Source organism: Cryptomeria japonica, chromosome 4 (genome assembly GCF_030272615.1).
Source record: "Cryptomeria japonica chromosome 4, Sugi_1.0, whole genome shotgun sequence".
Taxonomy (NCBI): Eukaryota; Viridiplantae; Streptophyta; class Pinopsida; order Cupressales; family Cupressaceae; genus Cryptomeria; species Cryptomeria japonica.
In genome coordinates, this window is record NC_081408.1 from 667,203,383 (window position 1) to 667,221,783 (window position 18,401).

Sequence of the window (18,401 nt, forward strand, 5' to 3'; positions counted from 1 at the left end):
CCATTTTGTAAAGTAACCCATTAATCAATTGAAATGTCTTGCTTCTTAGAACCAACTTCCTTCTTTCTCCTGGTAGCATGTCTGTTGGAAACTGGAAGGTTGACGAGTACTCCCTGATGCTTCTGTACCATTATGGTAATGCAACTATTTGAAATAAATGGCCATCAAGAAAATCATCATTGACTCTGTCGGGTGGTTCTCCGGATTTAATCCGTAACAGTTGATTGGCAATGACATGGCTCTTGTCGGGACATACAATAATTGTGAACGTGAAATCCTAAAGGAGGAGAAGCCATCGACTGATCCTCCCCTGAATAATAGGTTTGTTCACCAGGTACATCAATGCCTGATGATCAACATAAAATGTAAACAGGGTCGCCAGCAGATAATGGCAAAAATTTTGCACAGCATAAACCATCCCGAGGGCTTCCCTCTCGGTAGTACTGTAATTCTTCTTTGCCTTCGACAATAACCAACTAGCAAAATAGATGGGGTGATCGAGCCCATGTCCTCCCTCTTGTGCTAAGGTGGCACCAATTGCATAGTTAGAAGCATCCACACAGACGTGGAATTCTCTCTCCCAATTAGGGTAGGCAAGAATGGGTGCAGCCACCAGCCTCGTCTTTAGTTCCTCAAACGCTTTTGTCTGCGTCATCTCCCATACGTATGGATCCCCCTTCTGAGTGAGTTTGTCCAAGGGGTATGAAATCTGCTAATAAACTTCTGATAGTACCCTATGTGGCCAAGGAAGGACTTGATTCCTGACACATCTTTTGGAGACTCCATCTCCACTATTATCCTTACCTTATTCGGGTCTGTCTTCAAACCGACCTTACAGACAATGTGGCTGAGCAATTTTCCCTGAGGCACCATAAACCTACATTTCTTAGGGTTTAAGGCTAGTCGGACCCTCCGACATCATTCCATACATTCCCGTAATGCCACCAAGTGATTGTCCTATCCACTATAGATGGACCAATCATCCAAGAAGGCCTTGAAATTCCCTACAGACATTTTGTCGAAAATATGGAGAACTATTATCTAGAATGTAGCAGGAGCATTGCACAATCCGAACGGCATTTGGTTGTACGAATATACACCGTCTTCTACCACGAATGTGGTCTTCAGTTTGTCCTCCTCAACTATAGAGATTTGGTTGTATCCTGAAAAGTCGTCCAGGAATGAGTACATCTCATGTTCGACTACCTCCTCAAGGATGCTGTCTGTAAAGGGTATCAAAAACGGGTCCTTTATGGTGACTGCATTGAGACACCAAAAATCCACACAAATGTGGATTTGGTTGGCCTCCTTCAGTGATATCATGATCAGTGAGACCCACTCACTTGTTTCAACTCGGAATATAATCCTTGCCTCCAGCATCCACTCAATCTCTTCGTTCACTTGGGCAACATAGTTTTTATTCATGCGGTACGACCTCTCCCGTACCGGTTGAGCTCCTAGTACCAATGGGATCTGGTGGATACACAGTTTTGGAGGAACTCCCTTCAGGTCTTCATAGGTCCATGCGAACACGTCCTTATACTCCATGAAAATCTTGAAGGCTGCTTCCTTCAACACTGAGTCCCAGTCATCTCCAACTAGAATATTCTTGGGACTTGTTTCATCCCCCAACTTCGTCTCCTTCAGGTTGGGGTCCTCGTACCTTATGGGTCTGTCTATAGCAAATTGGTGCGTCGGGGTGTCATTAACTTGAGTGACCCCTTCCTTATATTCTCTATATGCAGGTGATAACATGTCGTTCTCGTCTGGTACTTCTTTTGTCTGCAACATGTGACATGCAGGATGGAAGACTTCATAATCCTCCATCTGCTAGTGGAAAATTCCATTCAGTGAGCCCACCTCATCTTCAAAACAACCCTCCAGCTTTAAAACACCTTCATCATTGGGCTCCATCTTCTGTTTGCCCCAGAAGGTTCTTCTTCCGAGGAGGATGCCAACTCCTCACTCACCATCTACGTCCTCAGGTCGATGACGAATTTCTGACCCCCACTTTCCATGGATAGCGTATTAGGCTTCCAGTTGTGGTTTACTCTGGCCGCGATGAGCCATCCTCTACAAGGATTGCATCATAACCTTTCTTTTTAAGAGAGATAACTACAAAGTCCAGAATGAAGGGTTGAGTGCCAATGGTTACCCGTTGTGCCATGAGAGTCCCGATTGGCTTAATGCCATGCTGATCAGCCCCCACCAAGTTAAATGTTGACGGCCACAATGTCGGCTTTCCCAATTTCCTCCATGTTTCTTCAGGGAGCACGTTCACCTCGGATCCTCCATCGACAATGGTGTCAGTGAGGATCGTACCTAGTATTTCCATTTCTACTACAACAGGGTGTCTTCTGCTATTCACAGCCAGTAGCATTGGGTCTGCCGAAGGGCTGACCGGAATCTCCGTGTGGAGTTGTTGGTTGAAAATTTTGTTCGCTTGGGGGAATATACAAAATTGTGGTTTCAACCACAGTGTGTGAGTAAAACTCTCCTAATTAAGGGAAGGCTCCCCCTATCTAACTATAACTTTAAAAATAAAATAGGATGGGACAACAATCTTTCTTCTTCCTTCAAGAAAGACAATATCCTTTTCTCTTCACAGAAAAGTGATAGCGATTCGATATAAAACAACAATAACAACTTTCGAAATGAAATGAGAGAAAAGAAATGAAGTTTCCTGAAAGCTCAAAGACTTCCGTCACTTCCTTAGGGACGAGACAGCAATATCAAGCTCAAAGACTTGATTATGTGAAGTCCTATCTACCTTTTTCTATACTAATTTGATTAAGAACAAATTATAACAGCGCAAAGATTGAAATATCTTATCCTTTCTACATAAAACAATGGGAAGTAGTATAAGCTCAAAGACTCACAGCTATTTCTTACAAAATCTACTTCTAAATTATGTTAAGAACAAGTGTAAGAACAAAGTCTTACAACTTTTTTCCAATAGAACTTCTACTTTAACTAAATTAATCTTCAATACTTGCAGCTCAAAGATTGCAAATCAGATTCGATTAAGTTCTCAAAGAAACACTTGCAAGAAAGGAAATATGGAACACAAACTCAAGAATGTAGCACAAAGACTCAAAGCTTGAGCAATTTTCTTCAATTCTTCAATTTACACATAAAATCTCAAAGACTTCTTTGCTGCAGATTTGGTAGAGTTTTTGCTTGCTTTCAAAAAGATAAAGATTACAATAGACCCCTCAAGTATTTATAGAAGAGGAGTCATGAGAAAAAGGTGGGAGGATCCCAACTAACTTGAGAAATTCTCTCAACCACTAAGACTTATTCAATAACTAACTATGACTTATTCCAACTACAGTCCTAATTGAACAAAACTTGTAGTTGTTTTACATGTAATTACAAAAGTGCAAGTAATGAGTTAACTTGCAATTACAAAGTTATTTTTTTTTACATGTAACTTGTCAAAACAAAATTACAAATGCATAACTAAAACTATTCCATGTGTCTAAAGACGCGACTCTAACTGCATCATCCTTTGTCTGTGATGATCTTCATGTCGCTTCAAGATGCGAGAACTTGAAGTATTCTGGATTGGTAAAGACATCTTGAACTGGAATGGGAACTTGCATCCTCGTCTTCTTTCTTGGGCTAGTACTATCTTTTCAGGAGGGAAAGGGTTGCCTTCCTCTTTTCATGTCATGACCATCTTTGTCTTGAAAGCATTTTATGCTCTCAACCATGAATTGTTGTTGTATCTCTTCTTTGTATCATCCTCTATTATTGAAATCTGCTTGCAAAATAAGGCCCATGCCTTAATCCATTGATTTGGTAGATCGTGTGTGCAAACCGGACTAACAAGGGAAGAGATAAATTGATGCAAAAATGGGCTCACAAGTGAATTTCGGGTTTTGGAAGCTGCATTGCATGTGTGGGATAAACAAGAGCATTAACTTGTAATTGTGGAGAACAAACATGCAACTTCATATGTGTAATGGGTAACTACAATTTTGCACTTGTAATTGAACCTTTAAAACTCATTTACAAGTGTTTTTTGAGTGCATTTTGAACCATTTTCGGGTTCTGGATGGCTGACCACGGGTAGACTTTAAATGGGGAAAATGAATGAAGTTGTGAAATGAGTGGATGAAATGGTGGGAATAGGGATCTTGATATGAGGGAAATGAAGCTTATGACCAAAAACAACAAGTGCGGATGGTTATGAATGGATTTTTGAAGAACTTTTCCATGTTGATCATATGAAAAATGGGAAGAACTTTTACTTGTAATCAAGTTTTAAAAACCCAGTTTTGGAAGAATGGGTATTTTTCATCTTTGAGACTTGGAATTTCAACAAAAGATGGTTAAAATATTACAACCATAAAGGAAGATCAATTATTTTCATCTTACATGCAATCGGGTTTTTAAATCCCGAATGCAAGTAAAGAGGGAAAATGGGGAAAGATAATGCAATTTGCAAATTGCTTTGCAAACTTGGAACAAAGGGGAAAATTTCTCACAAAACCGATTTTAGGCAAGAACAAAACAAAACATATAACTATCGTGAAGAGAAAGAATCTCTTATAGACAAAAGAAGATTCAAACCCTAGCCACGTTTTTGAAAAAACATCATATGTATCAAAATGCCCATTAAAAGCATGAAGAATCGGTCAAGTAAAGCGCCCAACCTCCACGCCTAGGCAAGACAAGCCAAAACGATTTAGGAAAGACAAGATTCGTGGCACTTGAATGAGGCAAATCGTGGCATTTTTCAAAAATGTTTTTTTTGTTAAAACACCATAAAACTAGCGATAATTTCTTTGAAATGGCATGAAGAGAATTGTAAAATGCATGAAAATAGCAAGGAATCCAAAACGCCTTCCTCCTAAGATTTCTCCACAAAAATCGGTGGAAATTGTCAACAAAATCCTCCAATATTGCTGGTCGGGTTTTTGGGAATGAACAAGAAGTTTCATTTTACGTGTAGTAGTAAAAATCAGGTTTTAATTCTCATATTACAAGTTTAAAATGTTAGTTTTCTCTCAACAAGGCAAAATTGGGTTTTAGAAATCCAATTGCAAGTTTAAAATTCCTCAATTTACACTTTATGGAGAAAATCGGGTTTTTTGGGCACAATAGCAAGTTTAAAATTGTCACTTTATTCCATTTCTAAGCAAAATCGGGTTTTGGAGAGAGATATGCAAATTATAAATAACTTGTAAAGGGAAAATAAAATCCCTACAACAAGTTTTAATAACTCAACACATGTAATAGGAGAATAAAATCCCCATTACAAGCAAAAGACATTAAAATAGGGGTTTTTCAAAAGAATTATAAGTGACTTTTAAATATGCAATTTAAAATTAACTTGTAACTTATCCAAAAAATCCCTATTATGACTTAAAATGCCAAAAAGCATCAAGGGGGGAAATAAAAAGTAAGTTACAAGTTCTTTTTTCAATAAAGTGCACTTGTAATTAGCCAAAAATTTCCCTACAAAGACCAAAACAAAGGAAATCATTAAAACTTGCGATTCAAGGAAAGTTTCCCACCTGCAGTCAGGGAGAAAAAACCCGAAATTGAAGGAAAGACATAGCAAACGAACCCAGAATGTGATGAAATTTGAAAAATGGTTCGAGAATGGACTGAAGATTAAGCTAGTCCAAGGATTAGGTGAAATTTTGCCTCGAGAAGCGTGCCACAGAGTAAATTTTTTATTTTTTGATAGAATTTTAATGTAATGGTCCTTCATTTTTTAAAACAAAAATGAGGACAACAGGAGTACTGCCGTACTGATAGGTACATCTATGGCACTGGTAATGGCCTCCTTCAGTCATTGCATAGTGTTGAGAAGGTCCCTAATTTTTATGGACACCTCTGTTTGCAATACTTATCTGAGGATATTTTGTTCGGATTCTGCAGAAGTGCAGCTGGCCTCATTTGTTGTTTCCGTTTGCTCCTTCATGTCCCTTTCAACGTCGTCTTTAGCTGCCCGTATCCTCTCCTTTTCCTGTACAAGGGTCTAGGTATGTAGCCTATTTTGCTTGCACCCTTGTGATTACTAGCGTCTCCTCTTCCTTCGGTCTGTCGATGGTCAATAGGTTCACTCCTAACTTTGGGCAGTTCCCATCATCGTGGTCACCTGGACCACACCATTTACACAGGTGTTGCGAAATTTCTCCCTTCGGGCAATCCCTGGCAAAATAGCCCCATTCGCTACAGGCTTGACATTAAATTATTGGTCGGGCTTTGGCATCATACTATATCTGACGGCTAAAATTGTTGTTTTTTCCTCCCCTCCGATTATTTTTATAGCCATCGGATGATGTAGTTGTGCTGGCCGACTACTGTGGCGCGCCGCTGCGGCCATTGATGTCTGGTCTTGGGTAAGGAGTACTTGTGCACCTCTAGTCTTCATGTTGTATGGGCACTCCTTAGTGGAGTGTCCCAACACGTGACAAATATCGCAAAAGGCCTTTTTAGGGCACGTGCCTTTAGTGTGACCTTCTTTATAATCAGCACACCATAGTTCCCCTTCATTTTTGCTACTACTTCCCTTCATTTCTTTAAATTCCTTCATCATTCGATGCATATTTTTTTGAAGGGCTTGTACCTTCTTGCTTGATTCCTCATCGCCGTTGCTCCCCTTGGACGAGTCATCATCCGACTTGTTTTTCTTTTTCCGGGACGTTTTGTCTTCGCTCTTTATATCCATGGCCCTGTTATAGGCATATTCATAGGATGTAGGGGGAACCACCTTCATTTTCCTCTTCAAGGAGGATTTCAAACCCTCTACAAACCAATGCTTCTTCAATCCGTCGACTGGTTGGTTTTCCATCTTCCCCAACAACTCCTTAAGCCGCCGGTTGTACACCCTCACACTTTCATGTTTATTTTGCTTTGTACTATAAATTTCGGCTACGATCTCATTATCATCCCGAAGCAATTTGAACTCAGCCTGAAACACTTTCTTCAGGTTGACAATAACATTCAGCGATGAGTTCCATGTAGGAACTAAGTGGTAATAACCGACCAAAATAATGATTGAAGCCGATGTACTATGAATCGCGATACGTTGGGTAATTGAAGGAAGCAATTGACATTTAGAGGGATTATATGGCCTCTTTGACAAATGACAAATTCGCAAAGTATTATTGGAATCTAATGGGCATTAGAGATATCAACTATATACTTCTAAATTATTATAACCATTATACAGGCGATCACAGTCTTAGAAGGATAATTATCGGTCCCTATATCTTCACGATACCTGTTCGTGTTTACCGCGCAAAGGAGGAAAGATAGAAGTTTGTGCTTGTTCTATTCTCAACAAGGAAAACGATCTGCTAAGAACATAATACCAATGCAATAAACAAGGATTAATATTTTTATCATAAGAATATACGATATCCATAAACATTTGCGATTAGTCAAAGCACAACTAATAATCATTAAGTATGAATAAGACCGATGGTTATGAGGAGATACGATTAGATCAAATGTACCATTTTGTTGTGAAGGAACATGTCTCTAAATAATGTTACCGATCAAGGATATAAAAGGGCATTGATCACACTCCCTAAAGGGGGGGATGCATGGAAAAATCAGATCTAAATTGTTCTTAAGTTCCATACAATAACATCGTTGTTCTTGATGATATGAATTAGAATGATATTGAACATACTAAGCACTCAGATGGGGGAAGTTCTCATCCCAGTTTAGGAGAGCTCAGGTTGAGCAAGGCCGTGGGTCCATAATCGAGAGCATTCACCAAGCAGAATCATATCTGAGTTGGTTCCATCAGTATTGCACCATAATAATCATTGTTGCAAGCAGATACGCTCATGTCAGAGACAGCAGCATATCACTGTGAGTGATATAAACATACACCTATGCAGATAAATAGACAAAGCTTTACATCAAGTACATTCAAATAGACAATAAAGATCTCCTGTGCATATTCATCAATTTTCCATATTTGAGATAGCAAGATAAGTCTTATCTCTCGAACTAATTCTTAGAATTATAAATCAAATATTATAATGAAATGCCCTCATAATTGATAAAATTATATTCATAAAAGTATATCAACTCTCATATTAAATTTAAATTGTTGTCTCAGGACTAAATAAAGTCAAATCCCGAATGGGGACATTACACAAAATCGTGGGTGAATAGAATGAAGTCCGATTTGCTCCAACCGAACTGACACCATAAACTAAGTTACTGCAAACTAAGTTTGTGGCACCTACTCCAATTAGACTCAGATTACAATGTTATCAAACTGCTGCTTAGTCCTCCTTCCACACACAAACCATCGATCATTCCTAGGAAAATTGCACTACAGCCAAGGGATGAATTTTGTGGCTTCCTTGGGCTCAATGTGTACATCGTGTTCTACCTTCAATCATGATTAAATTCTGATTATACTGAAGCAATAACTCAGAGATCTAGAAGGTGAAATCGGCATATGTGTAGTACAACCAATGAAGACTTCACACTCAAATTGTCTCCCCTTGACTCCTCCAAAATCGTACCTCAGCAAGTTGGCCCTTGGCCTCAATTAAAGCACAAATGAGATGACTAAAGTATCATCTATTCAATGCAACCCCTCAAGAGATCTTCCACTCCCTAAGTTATGCAATCTATGGAGTTTTCGTTCCCAAAGACCAAAGTCCGCAGACACCTCTTGGTTCTACAAAACCCAATTGAAATCAAAATCGCAAATCCAAGTTGCCTTGAAGCTTCAATTTGATCTCCCTTTATACTTTTTTACCCCAACATCCAAAAGCTTCTAGAAGTGACTTTATGAAATAATATTTAATTAGTCACTTTATTAAATTAATTAAATATAAAGTCATCTTTAAATTTTTAATTTATTTGATAACTTTATAAATAATTAACTTAATATTATTAATTAAAATAATTAATCAAGCTATCCATAAAACTATATCAATAATTTGGACAACTTAATTAATTAAATTAATTAATTAATTCTTTTTCAAAATTGAGATATTACAGGGATTTGTTAAGAGTGCCAATTTAATTTTGTTATACTGGTTGTTCCTGTTTTCAATATAACATTCTATTAGGATTTTAGGACTATATTGTATTGTGCACATGGGTACTAAGGGTACAATGAAATGAGAGCATGATGGTGTGAGTATTGTATTAATTACATAATGGTTTACAATACTCACACCATCATGTGCTTAAACTTTGAAAGTTCCCCTACCATCATGTGAGTTTGTAAACCATTATGTGATTAAACTTTAAAATTTTCCACTTTATACCATTTTTAATGTTTTTATTCCTTTAATTTGTGTTAATGTGTAGAGACCCGAGGACTTATGGATAATGCATTCCGAACTTGTTTTGGCTAAGCCTCATAAAAAGGGTTGTTCTTCTTGGGCAGCAATTAAGAAGGTATGCAATTCTTGGAGGATACCCTTTTCTATCTTTTGAAACAATTTTCATTTAAATAAATTTAGAGTGTTCAATATATTGTTTCATGTGTATATATATATTCATGCATGATTGAACCCTATTAAGAATGGTATTACAAATGTAATGAGCAATTGATCTATGTTGCAATATCTAATCATTATTGGAATATTTGTTATAATGCTTTTTTTAATGTAAGTAATTTACAATAATTTGGGTGGCATGGATTAAATATATAGCTAGAACGAAACCAAAGTGTATTTCATTAGGTATTAGGTTGAGGTTTACACATTGGTATAATAGATCAGTTTTTTTGGGGGGGGGTCAGGGTGGTGGGGGGCCGAGGTTGAGTATATGTTAGCTATATCCATACAAAAAGATATAAAAAAAAAATTAAGCTCAAAATATCATATATCATGCATATGCTAAACAAAATCATCATAAATATTGTAAATTTCAAAATTTGAAATATAATTATATTAAATCATTATTAATTTGTTAAACTTTAATGTCATGATTGATTAACATTGTTCAATATTATAATAATACAATTAGTAATCAACATCATATGGTTCTCCATTAAGAGCAGTATCATCATTGTCATTAATATTAGAAGAGGCAAGTAGATTAGAAGAACCACATGGAACCCCACTGCTACTTGTAGTAAAAGTATGTTGGCTACTTGACTCCTTAAAAAGTGAAGATTGTGCAACAACATAACTATCCAAATCAATTTTCTTTGGGTCTACATCCCGCAAATTCATTGCTCCTTCCTTGTACTCATTATCTTTGTGAGTAAAACTGTGCAAGTTGGAGTGCACGTATCTAGTGTACTTTTGTCATCAAAAGCATATGGAAAGATTGAGAAGCCACCAAACCATACCTTTTGTGGGACGGCAATGATTTTCACAAGGGGCTCTCATTTTATGATTAGATTCTTTCTTATCAAGATTTTCCACTTGGTAAGGCCCTATGTATTCATGATTTGAAATTCTATAACAAGGGGATCAAGAATCTTATTAACCTTTTTTCTAAGAATACCAAGAACTTCTTATCTTAGGTGAAAGGAAAAGTCAAATTTAGAATATCTGATCAAAAATTTTGAGACTTAACAAATAGTCATTGATTTAGTTCCTCTCAATATGTCTCACAAAATTAGGGTTAAAACTGTGTTGGTGCCCACATTTTCTACCCCTAAAAAATAGTTTAATTTTTTTTGTTTTATCACATCAATGTCAACTATATTGTCTTTCTTTTCAAAGCAATTAAGTTTTTAGGTGTTGGTTTGTTTTGGTCTATTAATGATATTTGTTGGTTGCTTGTTATGAAGATTATTGAACTATGAACCCAGAAGGAGGTTTTAGCTTCAACACTTGGAGAGAAAAGAAAGGGTGAAGTTCAATGAAAGACAATGAGAGTATATACTAGGCATGGGTAGGAAGGATTGAAGTTAAGACAAATCTTCTTCAGTAGATTGAAAGACAATGATATATGAGGTTTATCTTCAAAGCATAAAGTGGTCACTTTAGAGAGTCCAATATTAAAGATTGGTAGTTTCAATCAAGTCTAGAGATCAAACTTTAAATTTTCAGAAAAAGTATGCTTTTTTCTTTTTTTCTTTTTTATTGTATTCCAGATTAAGGAGATATGCACAAATTTCAATTTTAGAATTTTTTTTCTTTTTCAACAAAAAGTGATGGATGACAATGGTAGAATCTCAATAGTACATATTTAAGCTTCATTGGGGAAAAATGGTTTCAAGAAGTAAAATTATGCAAAACTTGTTGAAGTTAAAGGTTTTATGGTGCAATGTTTGAGAATAGAAAAATGAGGCATTTTTAATAAAAAGATTAAAATTGTTTACAGCATATTTTAAGAATTATTTAAAAAGTACTACAAGCATCCATGCTTTTTTCATTAAGAAAATCCTTGATGAGAATCATAAAATGTAAAAGTAAAAATAATTGGGCACCAAAATAACATGTTTTTCTTGTAAAAATAAAGTGGGACAAAGATAAAGTGGCACCCAAATTAGTATAAAGGGCTAAGTGAAAGATGGACATCAAGAGTATGTGCATAGAAATGGGAGACCAAAAGGGGGTCAAAAGTGGCATTCTTTTTTAAAATCAATAAAAATTGATCTTGGATGAGAAATTAAAGTTATAAAATGTGATAAGAACAATATTCATAATGCTCAGAATCCAATTTCTACATCATCAGATATGCATTCTTTAATCCAAATTCCTATATAATTGTATCATATTGATGAAAACTATTTAAAAACATTTTACTCATCAATAAAACTATACTAATATCTGATAGGCTAAACCCCTTAATTAATCAAGGATGAAAGTTTTTTCACTGTTGAATAAAAAAATAAAAAATAACCTCACCTCTTCTTAGTCATTTTATTTGTGTATTTATGCTTCATACAAAGAATATATTCCCATCCATAAGATACTAATGTTGATTCTCTGGTTGCAGATACAGGAGTCTGGTGAGCAAATAGGTTTAAAGCATTTCAAACCCATCAGACCTTTAGGATGTGGTGATACAGGAAGGTAGCCTTCTATCAATTTTCTAGTTATGTAGATATGGAATGAACATATATCCTGTTTCCATCTTTTAGTTAGCATTTCTTTTGCATCACAGACACAAGTCCCTATTTGCATTGATAGATACGTTTTAATTAGAAGTGCACATTTTCAGAAACGGACTATAGAAAAGAACTTTAACATATAAAAATGAAATATGCGGCAGTGGTCCTTTACTTTGTATTATGAAAAAGTTAAATAGATTGCCAATGAAAATTGTACCAGTAGTCTCACCTATGACTCTTGTATTTCTTATTGTAGTGAGTTCTTCTTTATAATTTTTTTTTACATGTCTACAATATTTTAGATCTGATGATAATCAGAAAGACATTGTACAAGAGCAAAATATATAAAACATGTGATTCATAGTTAGAATCAGCTAATACATTTAAAATGTTCTAGAAAAAAGAATAAGAGTTTTGAATATAAATATGATTTTCAAGTCAAATAAAATGTATATTTCAATTTTTTTTCTAATGATAAAATTAATTAAATGATAGATTGTCATAAGCTTTTATGGATAAAGTGCATACAAGCTCTAAAAGAGTATAGATGATAAATTGGATAAATGTTTTGAGCATTTTTATTTTTATTGATGCAGTGTACATTTGGTTGAATTGCGTGGCACCAATGAATTATATGCAATGAAAGCAATGGACAAGTCAACGATGTTAAATAGAAATAAGGTTCATCTATCACTAATATTTGGATTCATAATACTAAAAATGCATTATTATATTTCAAAGTTCCCTTTTTGGTATTTTAAGTAGATGATGATTTGACTATGTTGGGCATAGATCTGGCTGACTTATGCCAGTAACTAATGCTATAATTTATTCGATATTTTTTTTTCTTTAATAAAAATATTTTGTTGTTTTAACAAAAATATGATAAAATTTTTAATTTTTTTTCTATTGTTTTTCTACTTAATTGTTTATATCTAGTTTGTCTTTCTGAATTTATGTTTTGGATTCATGAAGAATATACCTTTCAAAAATTAATAAACTTGTTGAGATTGTATAGTAGATAAATTAACATATGAGAAGAACATAACCAACACCTTCTTTTTAACAATGATCACATGAGAAGCTTGGACATACTATCAATGCCGTAGCATTCATTGTACATAGTTGTTGGTTGAAAATTTTGTACACTTGGGGAAATATACAAAATTGTGGTTTCAACCACAGTGTGTGAGTAAAACTCTCCTAATTAAGGGAAGGCTCCCCCTATCTAACTACAACTTTAAAAATAAAATGGCATGGGCCAACAGTCTTTCTTCTTTCAATAAGGCCAATATCCTTTTCTCTTCACAGAAAAGTGATAGCAATTTAACATAAAACAGTAGTAACAAGTTTTTAAAATGAAATGAGAGAAAGGAAATAAAGTTTCCTGAAAGCTCAAAGACTTCCATCACTTCCTTCGGGATGGGACAACAATATCAAGCTCAAAGTCTTGATTATATGAAGTCCTATCTACCCTTTTCTATAGTAATGCTATCAAGAACAATTTATAATAGCTCAAAGACTGAAATATCTTATTCTTTTCTACATAAAACAGTGGGAAGTAGTATAAGCTCAAAGACTCATAGCTATTTCTCACAAAATTTGCTTCCAAACTCTTTTAAGAATAAGTGTAAGCACAAAGACTTACAGCTCCTCTCGAAAGAATATTTATTCTAATTTATATTAACTTCAAATACTTGCAGCACAAAGACTGCAAATCAAATTCGATTAATCTCTTTAAGAAACACTTGCAAGAAAAGATAATATAGAACACAAACTCAAGAATGTAGCACAAAGACTCAAAGCTTGAGCAATTTCCTTCAATTTCTTTCAATTCTTGAATTCACACATGAAAGCTCAAAGACTTCTTTGTTGTAAATTCGGCAGAGTTTTTGTCATGTCCCCTCTTTAGTTTGTCTAGTAGAGACATGTGAGTTAGCCTATTATGGGGGTCTCGTAGGCTGGTAGTGGTGGATAGAGACTCACACAGGGTATTCAATATCAGGAGTTGGTGTTTCAGGCAGTTTGTGGGTTGTTGGGAGTAGTTCCTTGATTTTAGGGAGATTCCCTACTTTTTAGGAGGTTGTGGCGCTTTCCATATTTGAGGTTCCACGGGACCATACCATGGTTTCAGTTTTAGGAAGATTGGGTGTGTTTCCTAGTTTCTAGGAGCATCCCTAGATTTTAGGGATGGGACTGCCAGTTGGCCCATCTTGTTTGGCATCAATCACAGACAGGTGACAAAGTTAGATTCATGTTTGGTTGGTTATTTTGGGCTATAATTGGATCTATGGAAATATTTTAATATATTTAAATATTTGCTAAGTTAGCGATTAAATAAATTCAAATGAGGCTATGTATATAGCCATTTCGGAGTAATAAGGGGTTTTTGGCTTCATCTGGTTTGATATGCCTATGTGTTATAGCTCGTTGGAAAGGTCTTGAACTTTGCTACATGATTCTTACCTCCCAGAGTCTTTTTGGATGCTTGAAGCTATTTATTCGCAATAAAGTGATATTTTTCTATAGTTTGACGCAGTGATGAAAAACTCTGTGAGTATATGGAAAACCCGCGAGTACTCGCGAGCCCTAGTTGGCCGCGAGTCACTCGCGGATATACTCGCAGACGGGTTTTATTAAAAATTGCGGCGAGTTTATCCTGCAAAAATCGCTGATAATCGCCAAAACGCGGGCAAAAAAACGGTGTGAAAATTAATACGAAAGTGTTAAAGTCGAAAAAAACCTAAAAGGGGTCAATTTTATTTCATTTCAAGCCGTGACGAGAGGAAAAAAACACGACGCAATTGTAGGCACGACGCATGAAAAAAATGCGCGACTAGGGCAAGATTGCAGACGAAAATCCAAGGGACGAGGGCTATATTGCAGGCATGATTGCAGGTTATATATTGATTTCATATACGTATTAATATACTGGCCCACTGGGTAATACGTTTCGGTTTGAAGGATTATATATGACATTTTTTTTGTAATACGTTTTAAGGATTATATATGACATTGTTTTTGTCATATATAATACGTAAATAATACCCACAGTAACATACGCATATAATACCCTATTAATAAATGTCCTATATATGTTACTGTGGGTATTATAATACGTATACAAATAAAATATATAAAATGTCCTATATTAGAATGTATTAATATATGTCGTACTCCTAATAAATGTCCTATATATGTTACTGTGGGTATTATATACATATTAAAAGTTAAAACGTATTAATAAATATCCTAATACATGTGAATTAGAGTATATAAATAAAATATATAAATGTCCTATTAATAAAATATATAAATGTCCTATATATGTTTTAATACGTATATTGTCATATACGATACTCTAATTCACATGTTGCACTTGTTTTTTGGTTTATGCTATGTATTTAACTCAAACTTTGATTTATATATCATGGAAATCAATATATGTTATACAAATTTGGTGTAAATGTGTGTTTTTGAATAATATTTAAAAAAAATTGTATTTTCAAAATGTTCGATAAAGTTGCCGAGTATTGCCGAGTTTTTCCCCAAGTTTTGGCGAGTCTTGAGTTTTTAAAAAAATTTGGGCTTGTCGAGTCATTGCCGAGTCCGAGTTTTTCAACCTTGGTTTGACACCATAATTGGGAAAGTGTCACTTTAATTATAAAGCGCAAGCTTTATTATTCTTTAGGGTTCGACGTGCAAAGGGAAAGAAGTTATAAGGAGATGAAAACCTAATTGATAGCATCTTTGATCATTTTGAAACTTGCGAATTTGGGAATTGCTCTGGAAGAGTGATTTTGGTCTGCGACGCAAACCCCAGGTCTGAGCTTGCTAGGACATAGCCCTCAGCAGGAGTTGACAGTGGATTTATCCAGGATTGCACAAAGATTGTCAGAGGTAGAAGACACATCGTCTTGGCCTGAAGATTCAGCGTGCATATTGGAGGTTTCAACAGGGCGGCTGGTCTATTTCAGCTGGCATGTGATTTGCAGTAGCTTCCACGCCTCCTTTGCAACCACGCCTTGTTTGTATGTTGGCTTGAAGGGTTGTATTCAGCTTATTTGGTCTTCCTTGTTCGTTGCCAGTAATATTCCTCCATCTGGCATCAATCTAGATTGAGAACAGCTCCAAATAAATGTATGGATTCTTGCTAAATACAAAACTAGGTTATTTGCCTGGTATGATTTGCACTATTTTCAGATTGCTTAAGTGTTCTTACATATGAACATTGTTTACTGTTTTATTTCAGAGTTGTTGCTATTTATCACATACTTATAACATCAAAACCCAAAAAGAAACAATCCCTTTCTGCAACTTCTGTCTATTCTATAAGATCACCAGAAAATTACAAAATATAGTATGTTTAATTAAGAATTTACAGCAGCAACAGCAAAAGGATCCATTTGGGATCTTTCAGTGGTATCAGAGCTATTTGCCTACCAGCCTGTGGGGTTAAGCTTTCTTTTTTCTATGCATCCAAGAAGAAGTGACATATACAGATATTATACCTGCAGAAGAGCTTAGTACGAGTGTGAGTGTGGAAGAGAATAGGAACCTATTATGGCAGATGAACAGGTGGGCACTGGAGTAAATCAGGCTGAGGAAGATAGACAAGAGAGAGAGCTGATGAGGACCCTCATCACTACCCGGCCCAGGATTGTTCAGACCTTAGATAGAATACAGGTTACCTTGGAGCGGTTGGAATTGGATGGACACCGAGGCAGACGGAGTAGATCAGTGTCTGTGGCTGGAAGCTAGCATAGTCATGGATCTCATACATCAGTTGGGAGCTCTTATCATTCCCCTAGGCGTGAGAGACATCATACACCAGTTAGTGATAGACCATTACTTCTTCGGTTTATACCAAGTGAGCAGCCGGTATAGGTAGAGCCACAAGAGGTGGAATTTCAGGATTCAGTCAGGGCGGCTACAGCTGAGTGGAGAGCCCTACCCCCAGAGGTTAGGGATGTTTTTCCTTTTCCTCAATATTGTGCATAGCGTAGAGATACTGCTAGGTTCAGAGGAGACCAGGGCGTTAGGCCTCAACAACAGAACTATGACCTCAGTAGAGCTACTGGGAAGATCACATTGGCTACATATGATGGGACTAGTGGTACGAGTGCACGAGCGTGGGTGCACAAGCTCGATATATATCTATCACTGAGACCCATGCTTGAGCATGATGCTATTCAGTTTGCTGTCTTGCATTTAGATGGGGTTGTCTATGACTGGTGGCACCACGGGTTGATCACCCAGGACCACGCCATGGTCCACTCCTATGCAGAGTTCACTGAGTGCCTCATTTCTAGGTTTGACCGTAAGGACACAGAGCTCTATAATTGGGAGTTGGCACATCTGAGACAAACTAAGTATGCAGAGGCATATGTTAATGAGTTCCAGCGTATTGCAGTTATGGTACCTGATATGCCTCAGAGGTGCAGTGTGATGTTATTCATTGAGGGACTACAGGACAGGTTTAAGGGATGGGTACGTGCTTTCAAGCCGGCCACTCTTAAGGATGCCATAGATTTGACATTGAGACTAGACAGCACTCCTACTTCTTATTAGACTGATAAGAAGCCGTTCAGGGACTCAAGGCCTCCACAGAAGGCCAATACCTCACAGTTTAGAGATGGATAGACAGCTAGACCTCCTAGGATGGACCAGGAGACACAGAATGATCTGAGAAGGAGGAAACTATGCTTCTCCTGCAAAGAGCCTTGGGAGCCTGGGCACCGCTGTATGGGCAAGGGCAAGGTTCATTTGATTGAGGTAACATCCGAGTTTGGGGATGAGGAGATACCAGACACTGACACTGAGGACAATACAAAGGAGACTAGGTAGGAGCAGCCACAGTTGGAGATAGACATCCCTGAGCCATTGGCGGCAACCAAAGTGACTATGGCCACCCTTTCCAGTTATATCTCTTGTATCTCAATCTCCATAGCTTTATCTTTGACGGATGTGACAAGAGAATACCGGCCAATTTTCAATGGGTTTGTTGTAGAAATCCCCATTTCGACCTTATGTCTGACAGATTGATGAGCGTGCACAACCATGATCTGTCTTCCCAACTCCATAAGAATGATCTTATCAGTCGGGTATCTAGGGAGCATGTATGGTTGCCCACTGTATCATCTGACTCTCACATAAGTGAAAGTTGGGAATTGAAGAAATAAGCACCCATACTCATTTACTCTTTCCCATGCTTCATCTGACACCCTTCTATTCTTTAGAGTCTTGTCAAACTGGCACATGAAGTAACCAAATAATGCATCTTGAACTCTTCTAAATTGTAATCTTTTGGGTCTCAAAGGCAGCTGATCATAATATTCCCACACAGGTATAAGCGAGCGATCACCCTTGGTAGAAAGATTAGGGA

General features: G+C 36.6%; 1 protein-coding gene across 1 annotated transcript in view; it reads left to right on the forward strand.

Moving 5' to 3' along the window:
- Positions 1-18,401, forward strand: part of LOC131061847 (phototropin-2) — a 446,814-nt gene that overhangs the window by 164,092 nt on the left and 264,321 nt on the right. The window contains exons 12-14 of the mRNA XM_057995710.2: positions 9,310-9,399; positions 11,902-11,978; positions 12,613-12,697. Coding sequence (XP_057851693.2) covers positions 9,310-9,399; positions 11,902-11,978; positions 12,613-12,697 — 252 coding nt within the window. The remainder of the gene's footprint in view (positions 1-9,309; positions 9,400-11,901; positions 11,979-12,612; positions 12,698-18,401) is intronic.